Source organism: Syngnathus leptorhynchus, chromosome 6 (assembly GCF_054491065.1).
Source record: "Syngnathus leptorhynchus isolate UIUO chromosome 6, UIUO_Slep, whole genome shotgun sequence".
Lineage (NCBI taxonomy): Eukaryota > Metazoa > Chordata > Actinopteri > Syngnathiformes > Syngnathidae > Syngnathus > Syngnathus leptorhynchus.
In genome coordinates, this window is record NC_141200.1 from 12,336,039 (window position 1) to 12,363,330 (window position 27,292).

The 27,292-nt window shown below is 39.5% G+C and overlaps 2 protein-coding genes across 4 annotated transcripts in view; both read left to right on the forward strand.

Annotated features, from left to right (window-relative positions):
* Nucleotides 1–56: 56 nt before the first annotated feature.
* On the forward strand, nucleotides 57–22,432 carry edc4 (enhancer of mRNA decapping 4). Of its 3 annotated transcripts, XM_085913939.1 has the most exons (31): nucleotides 57–111; nucleotides 694–794; nucleotides 1,807–1,963; nucleotides 2,111–2,222; nucleotides 3,471–3,570; nucleotides 5,557–5,743; nucleotides 5,945–6,092; nucleotides 7,230–7,334; nucleotides 7,728–7,840; nucleotides 7,958–8,041; nucleotides 8,161–8,256; nucleotides 8,758–8,857; nucleotides 9,685–9,865; nucleotides 10,031–10,097; nucleotides 10,445–10,533; nucleotides 10,918–11,099; nucleotides 11,443–11,513; nucleotides 11,895–12,021; nucleotides 12,126–12,418; nucleotides 13,405–13,629; nucleotides 14,107–14,208; nucleotides 14,277–14,420; nucleotides 14,532–14,568; nucleotides 14,799–14,946; nucleotides 15,199–15,351; nucleotides 15,764–15,879; nucleotides 16,012–16,177; nucleotides 17,730–17,916; nucleotides 18,392–18,611; nucleotides 19,279–19,442; nucleotides 20,867–22,432. In XM_085913939.1, the coding sequence occupies exons 2-31, from the start codon at nucleotides 716–718 to the stop codon at nucleotides 21,048–21,050; spliced, it is 4,137 nt and encodes a 1,378-aa protein (XP_085770065.1). In that variant the 5' UTR covers nucleotides 57–111; nucleotides 694–715; the 3' UTR covers nucleotides 21,051–22,432. The 3 variants fall into 3 exon arrangements, with proteins under 3 accessions (XP_085770065.1, XP_085770064.1, XP_085770066.1); XM_085913938.1 differs by lacking the exon at nucleotides 57–111 and having other exon boundaries at nucleotides 561–794; XM_085913940.1 differs by lacking the exon at nucleotides 57–111 and having other exon boundaries at nucleotides 561–794; nucleotides 11,961–12,021.
* Nucleotides 22,433–22,889: 457 nt separating this feature from the next.
* The window catches only part of nrn1la (neuritin 1-like a), a 52,602-nt gene continuing 48,199 nt past the window's right edge, over nucleotides 22,890–27,292 (forward strand). Inside the window, exon 1 of the mRNA XM_085913941.1 lies at nucleotides 22,890–23,023. Coding sequence (XP_085770067.1) covers nucleotides 22,951–23,023 — 73 coding nt within the window. The 5' untranslated portion in view covers nucleotides 22,890–22,950. The remainder of the gene's footprint in view (nucleotides 23,024–27,292) is intronic.

Below are 27,292 nucleotides of genomic sequence, written 5' to 3' on the forward strand. Positions count from 1 at the left end.
ATCCTGCATGGTCATTTCGATGTTTCTCTCCTCCGAAACACCTGAACCAAAAGATCAGTTCAACAGCAAGATCTGCAGGAGCGTGATATATGTCCTGATCATTTGAATAAGGTTTGTTCCCCACTCCGTATGTAAAACAAGCATTGAGGGTTGACTTCTGTATTGCAGATAAAAATCAAATTGTATTGTGAAAGACTATGCAAGCAAAAGAAGTCGCCTGTGGGAATACTGTAGCAATTTATCAAGTATTTTCACTTCAAAAATAAATTAATTTTGGCCCGTTTTACTGAAGCATAGTAAATTGGTAAATTTATTTTACAGTTCACTAACCATGATAGTGTGAATTATCTACAGTATGTCGAATTTTCCAACTATTTGTATTGCATAATAAGTGACGTTAGTTATATCAGCATTTGGCCCCTTCTACTGTCAATATCCAGTAACTGAATTTGTTTTCCACCGCATTGGACAAAACACCTAGCCAAACACAAACCTTTCCATTGCTAGTCACAAATGTTTTATTTTCTTAGTACGAATAGTACGTAGAGGTAGGAACTAACCCTAACCAGCAATACACAGATACTAGCCGGAGCATTTATCCTGCGGACCGGAAGTTTAAGCCGTTGCTCCGGGTGAACGAAGTGAATATTGACGGCGTCACTTCAGACCAAAATTATTCCTCACCCCCGTTAGTTTCCCCCCCAGTCCCTCAGCCATGGCGTTCAACAACGTTGAAGATGCGACACAGCATCTCCGTGATATCCTGAAGCTCGACCGTCCTGGTAACAATACAGGTGAGTTTGACCGTCAATGCAAATGCGGCTCGTCTAGGCCGCAGAAGCTAATGCAACCCTAGCCACACGCATTGATGCAGATCTTACTATGGCCATGGTCGCTTAGTATCTACCAAGAACAATTTAATTGTCAAATTAACAACATTTCAGATTGACACAATTCCTCATGGTTGTCAATTTTTGAGTTGGGGTCAATTTCATGACTGAATGTACTTCACAATACTCTACTAACTGCGCTGTACGCGTTTGTGTTTGGGATAAGATAAATCGAAAGGCGTCGATCCTTTTCTTATGTCAAATTGCTTTGCAAGGAAATGTGACAATCAAACGTTGGATAATATATATTCTCATATGTCGTTGGAATGAATGTTTTGTGTATGCTGCTGCACTCGTGTTAAAAGCTAGATTGGAGCGTATGAGGCTGTTTTCCAACTTAAACGCAACTTGTCAATTAACAAGAAACTACAAATGTGTATCTTAAGGTTGACATAAATCGAACATAAAGATTGTTGAAGTGCATGAAGGGTTTGTTTGCCTCAGTGCGTTTTAAATTGTGTGTGTATTAAATATTCAAGATGTAAGAGTTCTTATTGTGCCCATGGGACGATTTCTGGCACAGAAAAATAACAATCCACAAATACAATCGACTTAACAATTGACCCCTCTAAAAGAAAGCATAAATGATGACAAAATAGCTCAAATGAATTAATAAAAATACAAAAACTTACTCAAACCAGCAGACAATAACAAACATAAGAACAGATTCAGTAAAATGAGTTAAACATTTAATATCCATTATATTTGAGGATATCTGAACCCTCTGAACTTTTCCTGAAACTTTTGGATTGGAGACGATATAGTAACTTTTGGTACATCATACTGTTATGATGCAATTTGGTCAACCATGAATTTTTATTTGAGTTGGAATAATTGTCATTTTGTGGTAGTAGATATATGTTGACCATTTTTGTTATAATGAAAGCACCTGAGAGAAATGTCTTTCATTTTTTAGATGCAGAAGCAAGTGATGGTCAAAGACGGTTGTCCTTTAATGGAGAACTCAATGGGCTATTGGGAACAGCAGCTCTTCTCGGAGGTGGTGATTTGACATCTGACTCGACCAGACCTCTTTCTGCAGTCAACAGCATTGCTCAGGATATCCAGATAATGTCTGTTTATCAATTGTTTCTTTTGTCACTTGAACATTTTCATTTGCTTCCATTCCTAATTTTTTTACCACTAAAAATGTCAAGCAGTTTTTGTTGTCATGAGTTTCAGATGAGGTAATTTTATTTCAATGGCTGCTCCAATTTCAGTCACCTTTCTGGAGATGATCAGTCTACCTGCATCCCCATCATCTCGGACAATGTGGAGATTGTGGCGAGTCAGGAATCGAGCATTAACAGCAAGGCTCGAGGTAGTAACATGGTAAGATTTGGGATATTCCTTTTTTTTTAATTTTTTTTTTTACTCTACCTGTTGTTATTTTAGTGAGTGCCAGGATACAATGGATTAATAGATTGACAGTCCCTTATATGCTTCTGCTGAGTTTTTTTTTTCTTATTTTTTATTTTTTTAGTGCACATAGGTCACTGTTGTATTTGGAAAGAGATGACTAAATGGGACTAAAAAAAAAATTAAACCATTCTCTCCGTGTGTTACTCACCAACAGGCGAAATTTATAAAGCTACTGTTGTTTACTTTCAAACTTAACTTGTAGTGAACATGAGGGACGTCATGGATACTGGGCCATTATTTCTTTGTAGTTCAGTATCTATTTGACCTGAGTGATTGCTGACTCATTTGCTAAGGCGGGTCAAAACAGTGAGCATAAAATGAAATTAGTGAATGTAGAAATCCCTGCACCACACTAACATTCCACAGCTCTATATTCTTCAATCTGTAAGTCAAGTCAATCTTATTTATATAGCCTTTAATTACAAACATGTCTCAAAGGGGTTCGTTCACATGGCCACAGTTGATCATTATTCTCTACATCCCCTGATCTTATCTTCCAGTAGGGCAAGGAAAAACTCAAAACGGTACAGAAGCTTTTCCCTTCATAACATTTTTCTTTACGCGATTGAGTTGGCAAAGAATTGGCCTTAGTTCTGGCAGACCTTGTTTTCAGTTGATCTGACCTTTACAAATCCAGTCTTGTAATTCATAATCGAGGGCATGTCTACGGGTGGGCCGGAGTGGGCATTGCCTACCCCGACATAAGCCGTGTCCACCCAGAAGAATCATTTGCCCATCCAATGAAAATTGTCGAAAAATCTGTTGTATAAAAATGTTTTGGTGAGCGTTCATAGCTCTGTCATTAGACATAAAAAAAACACACCACTTACTAATTGGCCATTTTGAGGTGTAGGTGTTGGTAGTGATGCTCTTGTACATCAGCAAAGCACGTCGGCATGAGTTTTTACGAAGGCAAACATGATCAGTATTTTATTTATTTTACACGAGGTAACGACTCTGAACCCCCCCCCCTATAGAAATTGAAGGCTGAAATTGTATTCTCTCCCACTCCATTCTCAAAATTAAACCACATCTTGTTTATACAACCTACTTAAGAAAAGCAACATTTTGGTTTTGCCCACCCAAATATCACATAGTATTAATAAGACCTCTCTGTATTGTGGATCGTTTCAAATGGTGAATTACTTTTTCTGTTAGGTGAAGATTCAGCCTGTTGCCAAGTACGACTGGGAGCACAAGTATCATTATGGCAGACTGATTGCTGTGTCAAATTCCTTCATGGCATATGCAATTAGAGGTAAGAGTCTGCGATTAAACTAAATATGAAATACTATATATTGACCAGGAAAGACAAACACGGTTATTTATCTCAGGGCTGCTGCGCACTAAGTGATGACTTGGAACTCCACTGCAAAGTTCTGCCACAATATTTCACTAATGGTCTTGGCCACTGGTTTTGCAGTGATTGTGATAACATTGCAAATCATAACCAATCAAAATGCACAGGAGCTTTCATAGAGTAAAACAAAACAATTCAGATTTTTAAGCACGCGAGACAGCCACCTGCTGTCAAGTAATGGAAATGCAGTCTATGCAGTGTATCTGTGGATGGAAAAAGTGACTTGTAAAAACATGAATGAGCGGTGTGCCCACCCTCCCAGGTTCATTCAAGTGGTATTGTTACAATGATATATTATTGCAATATTTAACATGTACGCAAAGAAATAACATTTTACCAAATGAAAGAATTACATATTTGAATGTGCCAAAATAAGCAATCGGTATGCTTTCCTAGCTACTTAAAATTCCCCAAGACAATGAGACAACGTTCGCTAATTGATGGAGATGCACATTTAAGTCTTCGTCTGACTGCTCAACTTCAGAGCAAAGCATTCCATAAGAAACTTGTTGCACGTCTTTGTGATATGGGCCAATATTGAGATACTCATATTGTTTCGACATATTGTGCAGCCCGATTCATCGCACCTCCTCTTTCTGTAGGAACTTATGTGTTCCTTGACTGACACGCAAGCTCATTATGGATTAAAAGCGATACAGTTCAACATACTATATGGAGAGCCTAAGAATGCAATACCGGATTGTGCATTTCAAATTGCAGTGAGTCAACTGCTTAAATCACCCAAATGTGCTGTCATTTTTTTGCGATGGTTGGGTCCCGGTTGGATTCAGAAGCCTCGTTTGTACTGTGCGCGGCAGCCCTTATGCACTTGTACTGAGAAATATAACCCCTGGCAAAAATTTATGGAATCTCCAGTCTCCAAAGAATTTTATCCAGTTGTTTAAATTTGTAGCAAGCAGGTCATAGACATGACGCAAAACTTAAGACATTTCAAAAGACAACTTTCTTTTCCCTGAAGAAGCACAAAAGACAAAAATGTGGTAGTCAATAACAGCAACAATTTTAGGCCAGAGGCAAAAATGAAGGAATCACTTAATTCTGAGGCAAAAAAATATGGAATGCCCCACTTATTGTTCATTCCCAAAATTAGCACCTGCATTAGACTGGATCCACTTGTTAAACAGAAATGATCAAAGGAGAGAATTATCCAACTTGTTAGCACCTAAACAGAACAAAATGTGATAATGGGCTAAGGAAAAGTAATCGTGCACTGTGAATTACTGGATAAAAGTCATAATATGGAAACAATTTGCAAATCTGCATTATTGGACATTATGTTAATGCTGGAACTTTTTGTCTGGTGCCGTTCCTATAAGAGTGAGGAAGAAAACATGCACATTTCCACAGTTGATGATATTGCGCTGCATATCAGGTCAAGTCACTGGGGAGATTGCTGTCCTTACGTCTTAAAAGAAAATTATTGTTGACATTTTGAACACTTTTCTTAACCCATCAATTGAATGCAATCATTTCTCAAGATGAAAACGCATATAGCTGTTTTTCGCTCATTAAGCCAATGCCTCTGAGACTGCGAGTTGTGAGAAAAGCCAATGGCGGAGGTAGTGCAATAAAGAACTAGTGTGTTGAAGTGTTTGTTTTTAGTTATTTGCATTTTTCAATATTGTTTCCCTCAGATTTGAGTGATTCCATACGCAACTGTTGCTGACTGCCACGGTTTTTTTTTTCTTGAATTTCTTGTTTCTCTAAGCCAGAGAAGTTGCCGTTTGAAATGATTTATGCTTTTTGTCACATCAGTAATAAGCTTTGTTTATACAAAATTAAACTGAATGAACATGCATTTGTGTGTTTTGCATTTCTTGTGTTTTCTGTGCTCAATGTCTTTTCCATCATACCTTCCCTCAGGAGCCAACAACCAGGCTATGATACGCGTTTTGAGTGTGGGCACTGCCGAGCGATGCTTACTGAAAGGCTTCACTGGTGCCGTCACCGATCTGGCTTTCGCCCACCTTGACTCGCCTCTGTTGGGTTGTGTAGATGAAGCTGGCAACCTGATGGTTTGGGAGCTCACCTGCACCAGCAGTACAATACTGTATCCTGACTCAAAGTTCAGCTTAAAAAAATGCTCTACCATTTTCATGACATCCAATTTATATACCTACTTAGCATTATTTTTGTAGAATCAGTCTAGTCATCCAAATGCTTTTGAGCTGTAAATGTACCATGTAATATCATGCAGACATACACAAATAACATTTGCTTCGTCTTGCTTTCCTTAATCCATGGCCCTAAGAGATCAAATAGTTGTTCACATCCAAAGGCCACAGGACACTCCATTGAATTTGCATCGGCGTCTCATCTGGTGTCCTTTCATTCCAGATGAAAATGATGACAACCAAGATGACACCAGCCAGACTTTGGCTCTTCTGCATGAAGATAGGGTATCTGTCTAATGTGAAAAATGTAACGTGAGCTGAAGCAAATACCAGTCTTCTGTTAATCTTGCACTCAAACTAGGCACATTGGAGTCAGTGTAAGGCAAGGGTCTCAGTTAGCTTTTGTGGGAGATAATCTAGGTGTGTCTGGGTTTCATAAAGTATTAGTCAAGTATTCAAGCACAACTAATCCACTCTTGTAAATCTTTAGTAAAAGCAGTTCAGAACCCTAAACAGTTTTTCAGAAGAGGAGCATTTCTGTGCTACTTTGCATCCGACTCGGCATGTTTAGCTGAGTGGCTAAGCGTTTGGCGATTCGATTCCAATTTTCATGGTCTTGATTTGATTCAGAATCAATTTTCATTTCAGAAACAATTTTCGATTCAGAAATGTTTGTTGCAAACCCACAACTTTATGTGCTAGTCATTAGTAATAACGAAGTGTGTCGTAAATGTCACAAAAGACGCTTCTAGTGGCTTTTTTTTTTTTTTTCCAGAGCAGTTTTTTCGTAACGTTTTGGAACTGCTTTATCGCTGAAAAAGCTGCACGAGGTTATAACTTCAATCTCCCCAGTGACTATAACTTACCTCAAGTATAGCGTATTTATCATAAACTTACCGTCGATCGAGCTGTGTAGCAGGCGATAGTGTGAAATCTTCATTGCCCTTGCAGAATTAGCTGGAAGATTATTGCATTGCTCAAGAAAACGCTGACCTGCAGCTTTGGGCAGTTTTCCAACTTCTTTTAGCTCTGGATGTGTCGTGCCAAATAAGCGCGGACATTTGTCGTGGTTCCAAAGTATTGTAATGTCGTTTTACACTTTTTGAAAACTGTTGTACTCATGTCCAGCTGTCTTTCCTCGTGGATTGTAGAATCCAAAGTGTCCCCAAATTGTGGCTTTTAGTGATGATGGGGCGGGTTGAATGACGCGTTGCTCTTGCTCCGTGGCCATACATTTAAGCATTGTAAAGTCGATTTTATGGAATTTTGAATCGATTCAGAATCGCCAGGGCTAGGAATTGTGATTCTTTTTAGAACAAATGTTTTTTTTTTTTCCTCCACCCCTAGTAACGGCAGCTTATTTCTTGAGTTCCACAACTTACTCTGTCCATGTAACATATCTTGTATTATTTTCTCTTCTAGGCTGAAGTGTGGGACCTTGAAATCTTGAGGGCCAACAATGCAAGTTGGCCTGTTAATATCACAGATTTGAAAGAAGGCCTCATCATAGTGGAAGGATATAACCAGGTAGGACTTGATATATACTTGACTATATCGAAAAACAACTTTTAAAGGGGGAGTCAAGTCAAAAACCTTTCTTCACAGTAATCTTCTACATGCTCCCACTAGTCTAAATATGCCATGTTGACAAATCAGTTTTCAAGGCATCTTTGACTTATTGAGAACCCACTTGCTGCATATTGTGCAGAGAAGGGAATCGCCTGTCACCGCACATCCATATTCTGAGAAATGTAACTTCTTTTTTCTTGTGTTAAATCCTCACTGGGCCTTTCCACCATTGCAAAGAAACTTTCGAAACACGTCTGTTTATTTTACTCATTTTGCCAGATTGTAGATTTACTATAATTGTAATTTGATTTAATATACTTGAATATTGTGGTTATTTTATTGTCCTACCAGCGTGTCAGTGAAGGCGCCCTATCTCCAGATGGAACAGTGTTAGCCACAGCCAGTCATGATGGAAACATCAAGTTCTGGCAGATATATATAGAAGGGGGCCAGGACAAGCCAAGGTATGCCAGAACAATGTACCTTTAATATCGAAAGTTGATGTCCTCCCTGGTATTTTTATACCAGAGTCGGAGAATGTCCTCTTTGTCTTTTTTATTTTCAATTCTTTTCCTAATTAGATGTCTACATGAATTGCGTCCTCATGGTGGACATCCCCTTTCCTGTTTACTCTTCTGTGACAACCACAAAAGGCAGGACCCTGAGTAAGTAGAGAAGTCCAGATTGCTATGAACAAATTATATGATACCTACACATATGAATCTATTGCTGTTTATTTATAAAAAAAAAAAAAACATAGTCACTCCTCTGTTTCTCTATATAGTGTTTCATTCTGGAGGTTTCTTATAACTGGAGCAGACCAGAACCAAGAATTAAAGATGTGGTGTACAGTTTCATGGACGTGTTTGCAGACGATCAGGTTTATACTTCATTCTTTCAGTTGCACTCTTGGTGTTATCTCAGTAACTACTTATCATTGTCTTTGGTTGGATTGGGCCACTTTTTCGAAAGCAACACTTAACATTACTTACAACTTAACACTCCCTTGATCCACTGGCGGAGCTAGGATTTTTTTTTTCCCCTTGGGGGCGCCAAGTATATCTCGGGGAGTCCGCAAAACATAAAAAAAACCAAAAACGTTTTTTTGGAATGTGGAAAAATAATAATAAAAAAACAACAACCCAAAAGTCAATTGCTTACCCTGGCACATGGAGGGGTCCAATTGCATTTCATGTGCGACCAGTGCCCCCACAAAGCAGGGGCCCTCTAGCTCTACCAGTGCCTGGATCCCTGCTCTTATACAATATGGAGAAAAACAAGACAAACACATTCACTAAAACCATGAATTAAATGTTTGCCCTTTTGTTGTATGAGCACCCCAACTTTGTTGGAACCTTTAATCATTAATCCTCTTTTGTAGATTCTCTCCAGATCCACTGAACATGACAATTCTGCCTAGTCTTAAGGCAAGTTTGGACCTGTCTGCTGAGTATCTTATCCTTTCTGACGTACAGAGGAAGGTCAGTGCAATATTGTCAGTATGTTTATATAATTGCTCACTTTGTATGGAAATCTTTGCAACTTTAATTCATGTACTGTATTGTTTGGTGTGATTTAAAGAAAACAAATGCACAGATTTACATAGCTTTCTTATAATTATTATTCCAATTCAGGTGTTAAGACATAAATACTTGACTCTGATTTATATTCTGGAATGCAAAAGTCCTGACATGAATGATTGCAAGATGTGTGTCTAATTGTAAAGCAATTCTCCACATGTAAACTGTTAGCACAATAAGATGCAAACAATCATCACAGTAGTCATGAGTATGTTTAAGACAAAATGGGTTTCTAACTAGTGACATGCTGGTAGAGTAAGTCGGAGACATGAAAGCAATATTACCATAGGCAGTTTCTGAAGCAAGCCAGTATTTTTTTGAAAGATAGTCTTTCATTCTGTATGTGTCACTTATTAAAATTGCCAATCATATTTTGTCATTGTGGATTGTCTGCATGTTTACTCCTCTTGAGAGATTGAGACATGCACTCAAGCATGTTTCAATTCCTAATAATTCAGATGCAAGGATCACTGTCATTAGTCAGTGTCAAAAAATATATTTAAGTTGTGGATTTATTCATTGCACTGTGGGTAATTTTGTTGTGATTCCTGGTGGGCAAACAAATATGTACAATGTCTGATTAAGGAGCAAAAACACACTTGACTTGACTTGAAGTGTGCTTGTTTTCATCGGGGGTAAAAAAAAAATGAAGCACTTTATTTGACCACCAACATTATTGCCTAGTTCTACTCTTCTTTAAATATAAACTTGCTGTGGCTCCTCGGCAGGTTCTTTATGTGATGGAGCTGAAACAAGATCTGGTAAAAGGCAAGGCATCTTTCACTGCCGTGTCTGAGTTTCTACTGACCCATCCTGTGCTTAGCTTTGGAGTTCAAGATGTTGCCCAAAGCCGTTTGCGACACACTGAAGTTCTTCCTGCAGAGGAGGAGAGTGAGAGCACAACAACAGGTGAGTCCATGAAGGCTTTTATGGTGGTGATGGGTCTGGGAGGGTTGGAGGCAAACTGGAGGGCCCTTTTTCATTTAGAGCAATTTAATAATCATTCATTTATACACAACGCAGTGGTCATAATTGATTGGTATTGTTTTCCCCCCTGTATGTGATTTCTTTCAGAGGGCACTCAAGGGCCCACAGAGTCCAAATCTGGCATCCAGATTAAACTGTTCTGTGTTCATACCAAGTGAGTTTCTGTACACTGATTAAATCAGTATTTTGTTCAACAAAGTACCAGTTTAAAGTTTGTATAGCATTCAATAGCGTTAGTTTTTATAAGTATAGTCGGTGGCTTACTCAAGGGTTCTTATGTAGGCACAGGAAACATACATAGGGTGCTCCTTGGATGGTGGCTTGGTCTGTAAAGGTTTTTTTGGGGGCTTCATTCCTTCTACCGCATTATTTTATCGGAAATACTTTGTTTTCCTGTTGCGCAGTTAAATATTAAAAGCTAAATGTTACACTTAAGTAGATAAGCTAAAAACTGCATGTCTGTTTCCATTTATCATTTACTTGAATATCTTGTGGTTTTAGGAGTTTACAGGATGTCCAGATCTGGTTCCAGCCTAATGTGGGTTCCAACTCTACTAGTCTGCCCCTTTCTGATCCTTCAGATGGTTTTGGTGGGTTATATGTTATTCTGTTTGTTTGCACAATTACAACAGGTCTCTCGAAATGGTTACTGCTTCCTTTAATGGTGACCCTGAAATATCAGAGCAAGTTTTCAATATAAAAATATATATATTGGCCGCATTGTATAACTGCCTAAATCATTTCAATATTTTTTCCAAAAAAAAAAAAAATAGCACATATTTTTATTGATATTGTAACGGAAGGAAAAAAGACCCAATAATAATACCGCGTGGGTGTTCTAACAAAACATTGTTTTCTTTTGTTTTCCAAAAATATTCAAATATCACTTTGGCAATTATGTAAAGTGGCCATTCATGTGAATGAATGTGATTTCAGTTTGTTTCTGATGAATTATTTCTTCATGTATCCATTAGGGTTTTCAGCCCATCTGACAGACCACAGTTCTGACAAGGACTCAGGGAGTGGATCCCAAACCGACCTAAGGAACATCTCATCACTTCCTGCACCTGCTGACTTCCTGTCAAACACTACCAATGGCAATGAGCAAATGCCAAAATTGATGACTCCTGATGCCTTCATGACACTAAACACTTCGGTATGAAATTTTAAAAAATCTGAAATTCTTCATGCATTTGTAGCATAAAATTGGCAAATACAATGTGAGGTATTGAACAACATATGCACTTTTCCATGAAAATCAACTGAGCCTATCAGTGACGATCACGATCGGTAGCTGATCAATCAGACCACAACTGCGTTCTCTTGCAAACTGAAATTTGCAGTTCTTTTCACCATATTATTTATTATGAAAGCACAACATTGTTCTGATAATGGTCAGTGTTTACTGACTTAAAAATGCCCTGATTGTACCTATTGCACAAATATGGAGACATTGCGTCACCATGGACAATCATGTTTTCTATTATTATACTCTTCAGGTGCCTACATCTCCTGGCAGTAGTGCCAGCAGTCTGACAATTGTGACAGCAATCAGCGACTCAACCAATAGGTATGTTTTTCTGCATAATGGGAATCATAATAAATGTTGATGGGATTTAATTTGGCTTTGTAAGGCATTTGCCATTGGCTGAAGGATGCAATCACATAAACCTTAGAGAGGTTGGCGAGTCATTAAATATAGTTATTGTGTTCCAAGATAATTAACCACTTGAAATGTCGATATATTGTTGAGTTCAAATGTAACAAGACAAAAGTGGCCTATCATTTGACCATAATACCAGCATCATTAGTCAAAGTTTCGCCATCTTCTCAAGTTCTTTCCCCAACTTGTGTTTGCTGTGTCAAACCGTTTTCAACATTCTTCCAATGTAATATGTATAAATACAAAATAACACACGAGAAACAAATTGGTATGTTTTTATTTTGACAGAACATCTGATGACATTAGTCAGAGTCCCAACCGTGCAGATAACAGTTTGTCACTTCCGGTTTCTAGTAGCAGTCCAAGACCTGCTTCTACTGCTTCCACTGTCCTGCGTGGACTGGAAGGCATTCAGGTGTGACCTGACACAATATCTGCCAGCTACTCTTCAATCTTAAGACTTTGTCAAATATTACCAATGTTCTTTCTCGCTTTTTCTCTCCATCTGTCTCTTTGCAGACACTGGCATCCCCTAGCGCTCCAATTGCGCTTGACAGCCCTCAGGTTCTTGATTCTCCACTTATGGCACCCCTTGCCTCCCCAACAAGGGCCCGCTCCCCTGATGTTATCTCCTCAGCGTCCACGGTCATGTCCCAGGACATACCGGAGATTGCATCCCAGACCCTGCAGCTCCAGCGTGGTCTTGTTTCCACTTTGGATTCTTTACCGCTGTCTGCTCTTCAAACTGATAGTATGGCCTCTGCTGCTTCTGCCCTTCACTTGCTCACTTCACCACGCTCAGCCAACAACAGGTACCACATTGAAGTCAAATGTATGAAGTTCTTAAAAAGAATTGAGAACACAAAAGTCAGTTTGTGCACTGTAATGTGAATTACATTTCATAACATTGGAAAGGAATAATTGCAATTTAAGTTAAATATTTTTGGTTGACACAGCTGTGTTGAAGTCAAAACCGACATATACAGTAGAACCTTGGGTTGTGAATGATCCTGTTTCCAAACAGTTTGGGTAATGCATAAAACTTTTCTTGTATTTTTTTTTTTTTTAAGTCAAAATGACTCAATGAACTCAAATATAAACACCAGAATTGAAAATTCTTAAAATACAACTCTCCTTCAGGGGAGAAGATGAGGCCTTTCTCCCTCTTTAATTTTTTTGTGTTTTACTTTTTTATATTGCGTATTCCCTTATTTCTGTTTTGCCCAATATTTTCAATCACATGCTCCTAAAAAATACTGCATTTCTCTTCATTTCAGTGGGAAACAGAAAAAAAAACAAGTTTGTAACCTGAGGCTCTCCTTTGCAATGTGTAATTGAGCCACTGAGAAGTAGGCCGGGGCAACTCCAGTTGTGTCATTTAAGAAAAGGCATATTTTTTAGATGAGCACTGGTCTAAAAGGTTTAGTTTTCACATTGATACATATCTAGTCCATTATTGCAATCTTTTCCTGAATTATCAGTGCAACAACTGAGTTAACTCCCTGGTCCAGGATAATTGCGACCCATTCAGCCAGGGTCTCCTGCAAATATGTCCCAGAAAGTGACTCAGAAAGTGCGTACGCTAGTCCTTTAGGTTGTGTGCCAGAGCATCCGCATGGTAATATAATTGAATATTACCATTGTTCATGAAGGATAGATTTGACATATGCAGCCATTAATTAAACTGTAAATAATTGCGAGAAATTGTTGTTCCACTCTCGTTCTCGTTGGCTAATTGCGTTCATGATCCTTTTATGTTACTAAGACATGCATTTTCTTTTATTAAATTTTTTTCCAGCTTATTGCCCCTTGAGCTTGGATGTGTAGATGGGGCTGTTGGAGGGTCTCTAGATTTGGAGCCCAGACTTAGCCAAACACCATCTCTCCTGGAGACCGCTTTATCTCAGGATAATCCTGGGTTAGCAGGAGGGTCTACAGAGAACAGCATTAGACACACCTCGTGGCCAGCTGCTCCAGACATCACCAGGGAAACAAGGAATCGAGAAAATAGTCTTGGAGACTGGTAATAATCTTTCAAATACCATTCATCTGTAGGCATGGGCCAATATTAAATTCAGACTGCATTTCTTTTTCCATTGAACATAATCTATTTTCTTTACAATTGCTATCTTAAGATGCTTAGTGACAAATATAAAAATCCAAAGTACAAGATGTTTTCACGTTTATTCATAGTTCAGCCTTGTTGGTGAACTGTGCACTGTACTGTACACAGATTTTTTGGGGGAGATATTTAAATGATTTGAATCCTCAGAACTTCCACCATTGATAGACTGAATGCTTTATTGCACTGTGATAACAGTATAGGAATATGTGGAAATTGGGTTTGGTACTCAAAGCCTTTTTGTGACAAGTTGCATTGAAATCCCCATATCAAATCCAAATAATATATGGCATGAAACAGCATGTCTGTTAGTACAATGTACCTTTGTCTAGTGGCTGTTTATCTCAATACTTCTGTGGATTTACACCTCTGTCATAGCTCAAGGGAGGATTCAAACGACAGACTCCTGAGTTCACCCTATGCATGTCGGTCCTATTGCCTCTCACAGAACGACAGTCAGGATCCTGGTGCTGAGCAGAGGTAACACACATATGTGCTCTGTTAATTCAGTTTTTTTTAACACGCACTGTCTCACTGTTTGGTTTTAGTGACCATGAGGATGAAGTTGCTGGTTCAGCATCATCTTCTGCAAATTGTGGCTCACGTTCCTCTCACAGAATACCTGTTAAAGACTGGAAAACCTCACCCAGAAGCTCACCAAAGCTTAAGAAAAAGACCAGAAAAGATGAGAGGTGTGTGTCGAAGTTTCATGTCAATGTAGAACTTGAGAAATGGGAATTGAATTGGCACACTTCATGAACCTGTGTTCTTTCTTTTAATTTTGTTTTTCTTTTTTCCAATAGTGACTCACCGCAGTTGAGACAATTGGACTCTAGTCAGGTAGGTAAAGTACTCACAAAAAGCAAAAGCGTTCAGGAAAAGTCATCCAGAGTCAGAAATGACAACAAATGGTTCATGAAGCAAATTTCAAGCTTTATTTGACTAAGAAACTGCTCCATCTATTGATTAATCAGATAGCAATGATATCACGCAACTCCTTAGCCCATGCTCTGGATTAGTCTTTACGTAGTGTTTGTCCATCTCTTTCATTTTCTTCTTGTCCTCCGCAGATGAATACAGATGTGCAGCAAGAGTTAGTAATGTTTCTTCGAGGACAACAGAGAGAGTTAACTGAACTACGTGGGCAAATTGAAGCCATGCAGAGCTCCATTATAGCCCGAGTAGAACGTGCGCTGACCAATCATCAGGAACAAGAACGTATCCTTCAGATCTAGTGAGATTGGAGCCAGTTGTCAATTTTTGTTATGTAATATTTCTGAGGAGTAACCCCACATTTGAACCAGTCACTGGTTTGACACAACAAATGCACTTTGCACTTTGCACTGTGGCGCCCCCCCACGAAACATAAAAAAATGCCGCTTTGGGCAGCTCGCCTATGTTGCCCATGTGAAAAAAAAACGCTACTGTATACATTATTTTCTTGTGAACTTTAACTTTCAATGACTTCAGAGTGCAGACTGGAGCGGGTTCTAGCAGAGACTCGGACTCAGCAGCACCATCAGGAACAACTCAGCCAGCAGCTGAGCCACACCCTTTGCAATTCCCTAACAACCAGAATGGACAAAGTGCTTCGAGAGGAGATGAAGAAAACTGTTCCTCCAAGTAAAGAAAAACACAAAAAGTTGATGATCACCAAAATAGAAATGTACACTTGACAAATGAGCTTGTCTGTAAAACATGACAGTTCTTAGAGGTTGGTTTGGCTATTTTTCTTTAAAGAGGTTTATAGTTTAGTTAGTAATTTTCAGATTATATCAGTTTGGGGGTTTTTTCTGTCTGAATTTCATTCCAAGTATTTTCTTCTAGCACGGACAATTATCGCCTATTGGTATTGGTCTTTATTTTTTTTCTCTCCCAAATTTAACTCCACAAGCCACATTCAAATCATATAACTCAATGCAAGTTTAGGTTGACCACTATTCAAGTTGTGCTTGGTAGGGAATCCTTGCCAACATAATAAGGCGATTGAAGGCCAATGTGTATACGTGTGTGTTTGTTTTTCTAATCTGTTTAGCAATTTCAAAGAGTCTGGAGCCAGTGACATCTCATTTAAACAACACCATTTCTTCGAAGATGACCTCAGTAGAAGTTACCCTGAAGGACAATGTTATCAAGGTGGTCAAATCCAAGGTAGGTGTCTAGGCTTCACGACCACTTCTAAAATGACTTGTTTGCATCTACATGGTCTTAAGATCTGTATTGCCATGTCAATTCTCTTCGTATTTAGGTCTTTGCTCACAATAGCTATTTCTTTGTCGCTAGAACACAACAGATGCGATTGGCCGAGCCGCAGCAGAGGCAATGCAGGGTCCTATCCAGGCTGCCTACAAAGATGCTTTCCAGAGTATTGTGCTGCCTGTTTTTGAGAGAGGCTGCCAGACCATGTTTCAGCAGATTAATGAAAGTTTCAAGCAAGGAACACATGAATGTAAGTTCTTTGTGATTGTCTGGAAATCTCATTGTACATACTACTTTGGGTATCTGTAGCAAAAAGATGATGATGAAACATTAGCCTCTTGGAAGGTGAGGCGCGCCCATTGAAATATAATTAGCGATTACTAGACCTACATGCGCGCCTATATTTTTCTTTTGCATATTACTATAAATATAGATTAAATGGAAAATAATGGCCATGAATTCCAATGGTACTGTATGAAGATGCAAAATATGAAATGATCATGTTACAACTATTCAGGGCCCGAGCAATTCTGACCGGGGCCGCTGCTCAAAAAGGCTTCATGTCGGATGCTGATTTTTGTCAAAAATAATTATTTGGAAAAAGCTCAGACAGTTTTTCCTTATCATTTTATCAGCTCACTGCAGTTTTGAGATGATGTCCAGTAGTTCTGAGGTTGTGCTTTTCACACCAGCAACTTCATTAAAACTTCAGCTAAGTTGCTATTCTCTCTGCAGAGGGAGAGGTACAGCTCCTTGGCCATAAATGGGGAGTTTTAAAATTTAATAGACAACCCTTAACAAAATTGAGGTTTTACAATCTAGCCCGTAAACTTGACAATAACTGTGCGCGCAGCTATAACATCATTGCTACTCTCTTTGAGCCAAGGACTGTTTTGTTGGCATGGATTTTATTTATTTATTGGGTGGTTATTTATGTTCCTGTTCAATTAAGAAACGTCTTTGTCCCTTCGGGTGAAATTCCGTTTTACGCATATTATCTGTGGTTCAGACTCACACAAAGCCCAGAAACAGTGCTGTGCATATGAGAAGGCATGCCCACCATTTTTTGGGAGGTGATGTGTTAGCAGGCAGGAGGACCTTGGCAGTGCTAGTAACTCTTTGGTTCCTGTAACTTTTAATCACACGAGCAGGTGTAAGCCGAACTCAATTCCAGGCACACCAACCACTGCCACAATGTTTTGGTTTAGAAAATACAAGGCTAGTGGATATTGATTTTTTTATTTATTTTTTTTGGTCAGGATTTGATTAAGGTTGCAAAGATGTCCGGCTGCAGTTTGGATAGTCGCCATTTTTTCACGTTACAAGATGTGTTCAAAATTGCCTTCTGACTAGAAACCTACCTTTGCATACTTAGCCAGTTCAAAAAGAACTTCGATATCGTATTCAACCCACGAGAACCAGACTTTCAACCAGTGAAGGCATGAAACAAATGAGTGTTGTAGTGAAAACCTGCAAAAGAGCATATAGGTAGAGAAAAGCTATGTTTGAGTTTCTGCAGATCGAAGACCATTGAGTTTATTCGACCAAGTCTTAATTATAATGATATGTCAAGTTGTCTTCAAGTTTTGCCTCTGATGTGCTTAAAGGCTTCAATCTACAAGACTATTTGCGAAGATAGCCCAAGTACTATTAGGAGCAATCGGGACTTGTCTCAGTCTACTAGGCATCGCAGGCTGTCTTGTATAATGCTTGGATCATTTAGACATTGTATGTAGGCTTCTGCTCTTGTCTTATTTGCTTGTGTGAGGATAAGATTGGAGTTGTTCTTTTTTTTCCTGTAGACATACAGCAGCTCGAGGTCCATGCAAAGAACAAAAAGCAGAGAGAGCAGGAAACACGAGACCCTACGATTGACCAACTGCAACATATGATAGACACCTTCCAAAGTTCCACCGATCAACTGGCCAATAGCGTGACAGCTAACATCCGGTCTGAGATCCAACATCAGATCCAGATGATGGTGGGAAAGTAAGTGTCCAAGTCATCCATCATCAGTCAGTGCTAGTTTCTTTGTTTGGAAAGCTGAGATACTACAACTTGAAAAGTGCTGGCTCAATACCCTCATCTTTATAAATCTCATTTATTGAACATGTTGCTCTTATAATTGTGTTGCCCATGCAAACCCTCAATCTGCTTGACGTTACGCATCATCTGTGCCATCTGTTTCGTTGACATTTGTGTCATAATTACAGTTAGAACACAGTTGTCTGTTTCTTACATTGATTTCTGTGTTAATTTGAGTATTTTGTTGAAGAGATTTAATGTCCGTTTTATTCCAACCCAAACACAATGACCACTACTAAAACGAAGTACTTAGACTCTAGGGAATTCAAAGGAGATTTGTAGCATTCGATTTCCAAATAAACCAAATTATCTGATGTGCAGCTCCAAAGTGATTGCTGCATCATGGATCCCACCCCTCAATTCTTCTTTTCTTGTTCAGTTTGCAGGAGTCAATTCTTAGTCATGTACAGCGCATTATCAAAGGGGAGGTGAGCCTGGCAATGAAGGAGCAGCAGGCAGTGGTCACCTCCAGCATAGTGCAAGCAATGAGGTCTGCAGCAGGGACCCCCGTCCCTACTGCACATCTAGACTACCAGACACAGCAAGCTAACATCCTACAGCTTCTTCAGCAGGGACAACTCAACCAGGCTTTCCAGCAGGTAACGCACAACATATTCACATTGACATCCGCAGCGGCAAAATGTCATCATTGTGATTTTCTTTACTCTTCTACACAAGAACCAAGTTTGGGTTGTCATTTGTGAACTTTTATCCTTTTTTTATTTCAGTGAACAACAGGACAATTAACGTAATGCAATTTTTGCTTTCCTGCGGCAAAATTGCAACATTAAAACCAGCCTGTACAGTATTTATATTTGAAGGAAAAAGTATGTGAACTAATTTCTGTAAAAAATAACGTGAGCTAATCTTTTGAGGGACTAGAATAAACTGTTTTCTTCAAGAGGTGACACACAAACATTTTTTTCACGTTTTTATTTTAAAAATTCTGTCAGATCATTGTGCCAATTGCAGTTGAGATTATTTGCTGCCGATTTTTGTCCACTGTGAGGTTTACATATCGGCCCCTAAAAATGTGGAAATTCATTTGTTTTTTGTGCCATAATCTTGAAAAAAAAATTCGGCTCTTGCTGTAACTTAAATGATAGGATAAAAATTTCTGACCAATTTATGCAGAAATATGTCAGTCTTATGCATTCCCTTTTCTGGGACCACTTGTGTATTGCATGAACATGAACAGGACTGGGATCAAAGATTTTCTGAAATGTGTTTTATCTGAACAATATCTCATTCTTACTCCCTGTTTAGGCTCTGTCAGCAACAGATCTGAACTTGGTCTTGTACGTGTGCGAGACCATCGACTCCCAGCAGGTGTTTGGACAACAGCCGTGCCCTCTTAGCCAACCTGTGCTGCTGTCACTAATACAGCAGCTCTCATCCAACCTCAACACTCGCTCTGAGCTCAAAATCAGGTATGACACAGAGCCATTCTTTACCAAAATTCACAAATTGGATATTATTTGGACTCTCGTCCAATTCAAAGTGTGAGAAAAAGGGAAAAATACAAATGCCATTGACATCCCAAATCAAAGTGAGCTAATTAGAGCACACTAAGCTTGGGGCGATTGGTAAGAATTTTTTTTTTGTCAATAAGCCCTGCGTCACCACATAATTATCTGCTGGATCTTAAAAGTAATTTGTCTCTTCGCACCCATTTAGAATTGCCAGCGCTCTTGCAACATGCCTGCTCCTGTCTCAGTTGATTTTCACAAAATCCCATTATTTTCATGTTGCCAAGTCATACATACTGTAAGTCCTGGTGTGGGACGGTTTTACTTTTAAGGATGCCCCCAACTGAGGTGTTAAACCGCTGCACCTTGCCAGGTTTTTATGTTTCGCTCTGTGACAATCTGGAATATAGAAATAATTTAGTGAATAACAAATATTTTGCTGTTTTAACTTTTGATGGGGTTTATCAGTATTGCGCTTGAATCTTTTCCTTGGTTGTCTTGTACAGGTTGTCTGAATGTACCCCCCCCCCCCCCCCCCCCCCACACACACACACACACACACACACACCCTTCAGATACTTAATGTCTCTTCAGAGAGTGTCTTTATGTCCCCTTCTGCTCTCAGTGTGTGCATCCTTTCTCCTGTTCTCGCAGTCAAATGATTCCCTTAGCAAAGCAATGTCTTTTTACAGCCTGGGACACCTCTCTGGTTTGCAGCTGGGCTATGGCCCCGTAGAGAAAGAAGGTGTGGTTCATTATGAACTTTTATTAGCTCAATCAAGTACAAATTTGTCCTGTTGAGCTTAGCAACTAGATCATTGCTGAAAATCTCCAGAGAAATTGAATAGTGGACATCCATATCCTGTCGTTGCTTAAAATTTTGAAAATTTGCAAAAACCTTTCAATTTTAGAAAATACCCAGAAAGGATGAGAGTCTGTAAAATGGAGGTTAGGTACCTACAGTTGTTGTGGACGGTTGTGACCTTCTGTGTTGGCCTGAATGTGGGGCCAGCTGGCACTATAGATCGGGAAAGCCTATATAGATGAATGCTCACTTAAACTGCTGAGACAGTAAAGCTGGTGGACACTCGGGTCACCAGATGTCGGACTGAAACAATGAATTGCAAAGAAAGATGCAGTGTGGCAGGAGGCGAGGGTGCAGCTGGAGATGATGAGTCCATCTCACAGCAAATACATTAACACAAGTGAGCCGGTAGCCAGCAAGGCCATGTGCCTGACTTTGAAGGTTAAGTGACTCAACCAACAAGAAAAACATTGTCCCTCTCGTGTTTTACTTGTAAATGTCATTCTGTGCCAGAATATATCTTTTGTCAGTGACAGTCATTCTAATCCAAATCTTCTTCTGGGTCCCGTCCCGTGTGCAGCTACTTGGAAGACGCATTGATGAACCTGGACCACGGCGATCCTCGAACACGAGATCACATGGCCTCTGTGCTGACCCAAGTCAGACCAAAGCTCTTCGCATTCATCCAGCAGGACCCCCATAACCCTCTTACCAAGAGAGCGCGACGCCTCATGATGATGCTCCAAGGACTTGTCAACCACTAGTTTATTTCAAATCTCATTTTGAAGATTTTTTTTTTTTTTTTTTAAACAAATGATGTCGAGTCTGTTTTTGGATAAATATAGAGAACTTGATTCTCCAAGGACAAAGAGTTGACATCTTTAGTGTTTTTTTGTTTTTTTACTACTAAGCTCGTCAAACAATTGGAATTTTTGCCCGGTGTAGACTCAACTGACCCAGGTTGCTTTCTTGAATATTTTACTTTAATCTTTTGGAAACATATTGAAAAAGATAAAATGCTTTATTATAACTGGCCTTTTCCAACAAACATTCCACTAAGGTTTCCTATAGGATGCAAGAACCCCCCCCCCCACATTTGAAGAGAATGCTTCAAAAATCATCCTTCACAATCTGAAATGTGTGCGGCTTTAATGTTGGCTCCCGTCCAGAGAAACTGTAAAGTGGTCTCACTCTACAATCCTATGTTTTCTCATTTGTTTAGTTTCTGTATTCAATAGTGTACACATGTCCAAAAGTATGAAGCAAGTGTTTTGACCTACGTTACTGACATTCACCTTTTATCAGAGGATATCTGTTTGAAAACTGGATGTGTAGTTACTTCTTGTGGGCTTTGGGAGGCAGCACCTAATTGAAGCGCATTCCCTATTTTTTTGCCCATTGAGTCTGTTTTGGAACTACAAGCATTGTTAACTCATGTTCCTCTGACTGTTTTTGTGCACAGATTTACAAACAAAATTGCTGGCTGGCCACTGTTTTGCTGACTGTCAAAGTTCTGGTTTTTTGACATTTCTGCTCAGAATTGAAATTAGGAGTTGCCTAAAAAGTGCCTTACTGTATTTTATCTTGTTTTACATGGTTCTTTAATCCTGTTTAGGCCTTCAGGAAGCGCTAGTGATGAAGCATTGCCCTCTTAAGTCTTGTCTCAGCAATTATGTCATTAGCCAGGCAGTTTGTGGTGGCATATAAAGTCAAGACTCAAACAGCACATCAGAAATGAACCATTACTTTCAACATTTAAAATCCATGTCACTTATTTTGGATGCTTGGAAGACAGACGTTTTTTTGACTACTATCATTATGATCTCTTCAGTTACGCATCTCGAGAAAATAGTTCGACTCCTTCGCCCTGAGTGGGAACACAAGTGAAGATTGTGTCTTGTATTCTTTCAATTGTTCCCGTTGCTGTTTGGATATTTTACAGTTTATTTTACTTTAAACAATTGGAATTAAAAAAAACAACAACTGTTGAATTGATATATTGTGACGTGTTAAGATGGTTCACCTTCTCTTGAAAGTGGTAGCTGCATTTGAAGTCGGGAATACCAAGGGGAGCATTTCACACAAAGCTTAGAGAGAGGTACTAAAGTTGAATTTTAATACACTAGCATTTCATGTGATGTCCCTTTTTGACCCAATTTTATTTGGAGTGAAAGGTCAAGGTGTATGTCACCATGATTAGGGCAAACGAGGTAGAAAAAGGATTTTTGAGCTGGACAGTCAAAACAGTCACTCTTCGCCCATTCTTGATGATAGATTTGCAGATTTCATATACTGAATTATTTAGAAGCGCAATTCTACGTTTGAGTTTAGCTTCTTGTATCTTAAGCGAAATCTCAATCTACTATCGCTTGTGCAGTTATGTTTTTGTGGCTGCACTGAAACGTAACGGGTTGAAAAATCGGAACGCTTATCCCGCCGCTTCCTCCTTCAGTTAAGTTTGCGCACATCACCGTCGTCCGTTTGGAGCAGAAGTGGTGTCGCTTCATCCTTCCTTTCGGCTCCTCTCCTCCCACTCGCCCTCCCCATCAGAGGAGCGCACGGTGCATCCTCTCGCTCACTCCGGACAGTAACATAGGAGAGAAGCCGTTTTACACTAGCAACTGGTTTTATTTGATCATTAACAAAACGTCCGTCGGGACTCTTATGCGTGCTTGCGGGACACGTTTCAACATCATGAACTCTTCGTGTTTCTTCGTGCCTGTTGCTTTCCTTCTGCGTAAGTACTGTCCTCCAAATAACCTTTTATAAGTTTGGTTCCTTAGTTTGGGTACGAGCTGCCCTAATTTTCTACAAGAGTCTCTCTATGCTCAATCTACTGTATTTTTTTTTTTTTAATGAAAGATTACGTGTGCATGCTTGGATCTTGAAGGATACAATTGGCTGCGTCTCGCTGTAAATATAGATGCTGACTCATAACTTACATGGAATTTTAGATCTTTTTTTTCCTCCGGATTGTCACACTTGCTTCATCAACCGCACGCAAGTTTCCGCATGCGTCTTTCCCCGCTAAACTTAAGTCAAACTAGCGGTGTCTTGTCATAAAAAAAAAAATGTATTCCATGTCCAAGTTGGATCATGTGTATTAAATTGTTATCAGCTCCTATCGTTGTCATTGCCATCGTTATCATCTTGTCATGCTGCTGTCAGTGCAATGAAGATGCGGAAGGTGGGGTAAAAGCGTCCCACGGGAGCAAGACACCGTAAGAGTGAGGGAACAAACAACACATTCAAGTTCCACGATGGAGATAAATGAATAGCATCTGTCTCCCTCCTCCGCTTCCTCTCTCTCCTCTTCCTCAGTCCCATGAGACATCTTTTACCTCTTTCCATGCAAAACAGCCTCTGACAGTTAACTTAAGACGTTAATTAATGTCACTCAATCTTTGTCGCACAGACTTTGAGAGAGAGAGAGGGAGGGGGAGAGAGAGAGAGAGAGAGAGAGAGAGAGAGAGAGAGAGAGAGAGAGAGAGAGAGAGAGAGAGAGAGAGAGAGAGAGAGAGAGAGAGAGAGAGAGAGAGAGAGAGAGAGAGAGAGAGACAGAGAGAGAGACAGAGAGAGAGACAGAGAGAGAGAGAGAGAGAGAGGAGAGAGGTTTGCTTATTTAATCCGTTTTAATTTTGTATATGTGACACACCACCGTGGTTCTAAGCTTTAGGGTTTGAACCTTGCATGTTTGTCCCTGCCCTTGAGTGGATTTTCCATGGGTCTAATTGTTTATATTTGCCCAAATTGCTTGGCGACCACTCCAGGATATACCCAACCTATTTACCTAAAGTCAGTTTGGATAATGGTGTGTTTTGAAAATGGATATATGGAATTTCTTCCTCAGTGTTCTTTGACTATGTTGGACTTTTGCAGAAATACCAAATCGTAAGGTCTCTAAAAGAGAAGGCAAATAAAAGCAAAGGTGATTCATGCTTCATTCTGATATACAGTGCGTGTGGATACTTCAACTCATAAGAGAAGGAATGAGGGAGTTTATGCATCGTGAAGGATACAATGTAATAAGATGTGGTATTGCGGTATTGAGACACGAGCGCGTCAGTGATAAAGCAGCACTAACGCCTTGCTGTATGGCAGAAAATTCATGTTTGAGTTATCTTTCTCTCTCAGTTGGCTTAAGTCACAAATTCATTGTAGCCTGGCTTTTGATTAAATGACGGGCAGCATTGTAGTCTCAAAGTTCAAATATCGACTCGGTCCTTTTTGTGTGGAGTTTGCATGATCGCCCTTTGCTTGTGTCGGTTTCCCCCACGTTCCAAACACATGTAGGTTATTAAAGACACAAAATATCACCATGTTAAATAGGTGTACGTGTTTCACATATTCCATATGGGGAAAAAGTCTCAGCACACCACTTAGATAATTTGATACACAGAAAATGGGTGTACAGGTTAGTAATTATATACCTTTAGTCAACTAGTGGAAGAGCTGGCCTTTTCATTGTTTTGGCCTATTACTGTACAATACATAGCAGAGATTTTTTTTTTCCAAAATAACTGACATTGGATAATTTTCCATGGGGCACCTGATGATCTTTTATGGCTAACACATTGGATCACTGGCTAATACTGTATATGTGAACGTGTTAGTGTTTAGCTCAGCTGGGATAAGTTGTATTTCACATGCAACCATGAAGAAGAAGGTGAAACAAAGCACACTGTAAATTAAATCAAACAGCAGCAGAAAAATACTTTTCTATACTGAAACTGAGTGGGGGGAACTAAGTTATTCTGAAAAACTTGTTAACATCAAATAATAATAAAGTGGGAGAGCAATCAATTACCCATCACTTGTCAATAACAAACAGAACAAAAAATTGGTTACCACTGCATACTGGAAACTATTAGCAATGATACAAAATACATTAGTGAGACTTTTGTTGCTTGAAATGTAACCTAGACCAGGGGCCCCCAACCTTTTTCGCACCACGGACCGGATTATCTTCAGACAATATTTTCACAGACCGGCTTTTAAGGTGTGGCGGATAAATACAACAAAATAAAATGATACGACCGGCATAAAGACAATAAGACTTTACTGAACATACTTGTAAAACAAGAAAAAGAACAACGGAGGTGCGTTACCACATATACACCATGTTTGCAACACACCCCTCAACCCTTATTTCCATGTGGGAATTCTGAATGCGAACACCACAGTATGATATAATAATAAACAGGGATCCACTGTGTACTCCTATGGAACTTTATTCGCAGCGTCCTCGTAACACGTCATTGAGGTGTAGTAGACAATCCAGTCCATTTTCCAAAATAAAAGATTGTTCAGACTCAGATAAATAAAACAGAATAAAAATGCTGGTTATTTATTCTTTCTTGTGCGGCCCAGTACCAAATGATGCGACCGGTCCGCAGTCCGGGTGTTGGGGACCACTGCTCGGGACTTTGTAACGTGCTCCATTAATTTGCGCAGAAATATTCAAAATTCTGTATAGTGGAACCTGATGATAAAGGTTATATTAGAGAGAGAGAGAGAGAGAGAGAGAGAGAGAGAGGGGGCGAGAGAGAGAGAGAGAGAGAGAGAGAAAGAGAGAGAGAGACTGAGAGTGTGCTCCTTGCAGTCTTCCCTACCATCAGAGACCTCGAAATCACATTAATAGCTGTCCACTGGTGAGCAGGGTATTGTATTTTAATTGTTCTCCCTCGAGAACACTTACAGTATTTTGCTTCCTCCCACATTTTCTCTTGTGCAGTTTTTCAACTGCAGCGCAGACACTGCAAGTGGAAGTTTCTTCATTGAAATCCTTGTAAAGGTCAAGTAGGATGTTTACCTTGCTGTCCCTGTGATTTTTTAACCCTTACTGTTTTCAACCCTCTCCCCAACTCAATGATCAGCACACAGTTTTCAGGGTATTTGAAAGTTAGGTCATAGGTCTGCCGGCCACTCCGACCTCAAATCGGGGTTATTAATATTTTGGACTGTTTGGTCTGACAAGAGCAAAGGTGCATTCAGCCGGTTGATAGTGACGTGCAGCCAATGAGAAAGCAAAGTGACGTGGTAGCGAAGAAGCAGAGTGGCAAATCCAATCCGAAAGAGTCATTGCGCAACATAAAGTCACATTTAATCTTGTGCGGTTTTGCAAGATTTCCTGTCCAATATTCATGAATGAAATCGCTTCAAGTGTGACGTGTTGCTCTTGCCGTGTGGCTACCCACAACACACTTCACGTAGAGTTTGAAGGACCGCTGACAAAAAATATATCTTTGCATTTCAAGGTAATGAGACTCAGTTGCTATATTGTATATTTTGTTCTACAACAATACTTAACTATATTTATAATTTCATATACTTGATGTTGATAAAATAATAAAGATTTCAGTCTCTGTTGCCAAAACCTATATGATCAAAATACATACTGCAGGTTCATAGAAGTGCAAGATTTCCCATCTGACAAATCTTGACTTTCCACACTCCTCTTCTGGCCTTTTTCCTCTTCCATCTTTCTTTTTATGGTTTAATAAAAGTGATAAACTACAATATCATGTACACTCTAGCCATAATAAAATTATCCATCCATACATCCATCCATTTTCTGAAGTGCTTATCCTTAGAAGGGTGTGCAGGAGCCCATCCCAGTAGTCTATGGGCGGTTGTTGGGGTACACCCTGTCCTGGCCAATCGGAGGGCAGACAGACAAACAACCATTCACATTCACACCTTCGGACATTTTGGAGCGTACAATTGGCTAACTGTGCATGTTTTTGGAATGTAGGAGGAAACCAGAGCACCTGAAGGAATCGCACACATGCAAACTCCACACAGCAACACCGAAGATTAAAATTATGATCGGATGCACTGTTTTCATGGACACTCAAAATTTTGATCTGATTAGTACTTGCGTTTTCATTGGTCACACAATATACCAAAAACTAGAGTGACTTCTGTGTCAACAAAACATCGCTCCGTTCATTTCTTTATTGGAATAAGCTTGATCCGATCAGAAATAGGGTGTGTAAATGATTTT

Excerpts from the sequence above, each read along its gene's own strand:
- edc4 (XM_085913939.1), top strand. The coding sequence starts at position 716 with ATGGCGTTCAACAACGTTGAAGATGCGACACAGCATCTCCGTGATATC. Across the intron at positions 14,569-14,798 it reads GACAATTGGACTCTAGTCAG|ATGAATACAGATGTGCAGCA; the intron begins GTAGGTAAAGTA and ends TGTCCTCCGCAG. Across the intron at positions 17,917-18,391 it reads ATCCAGATGATGGTGGGAAA|TTTGCAGGAGTCAATTCTTA; the intron begins GTAAGTGTCCAA and ends TTTCTTGTTCAG.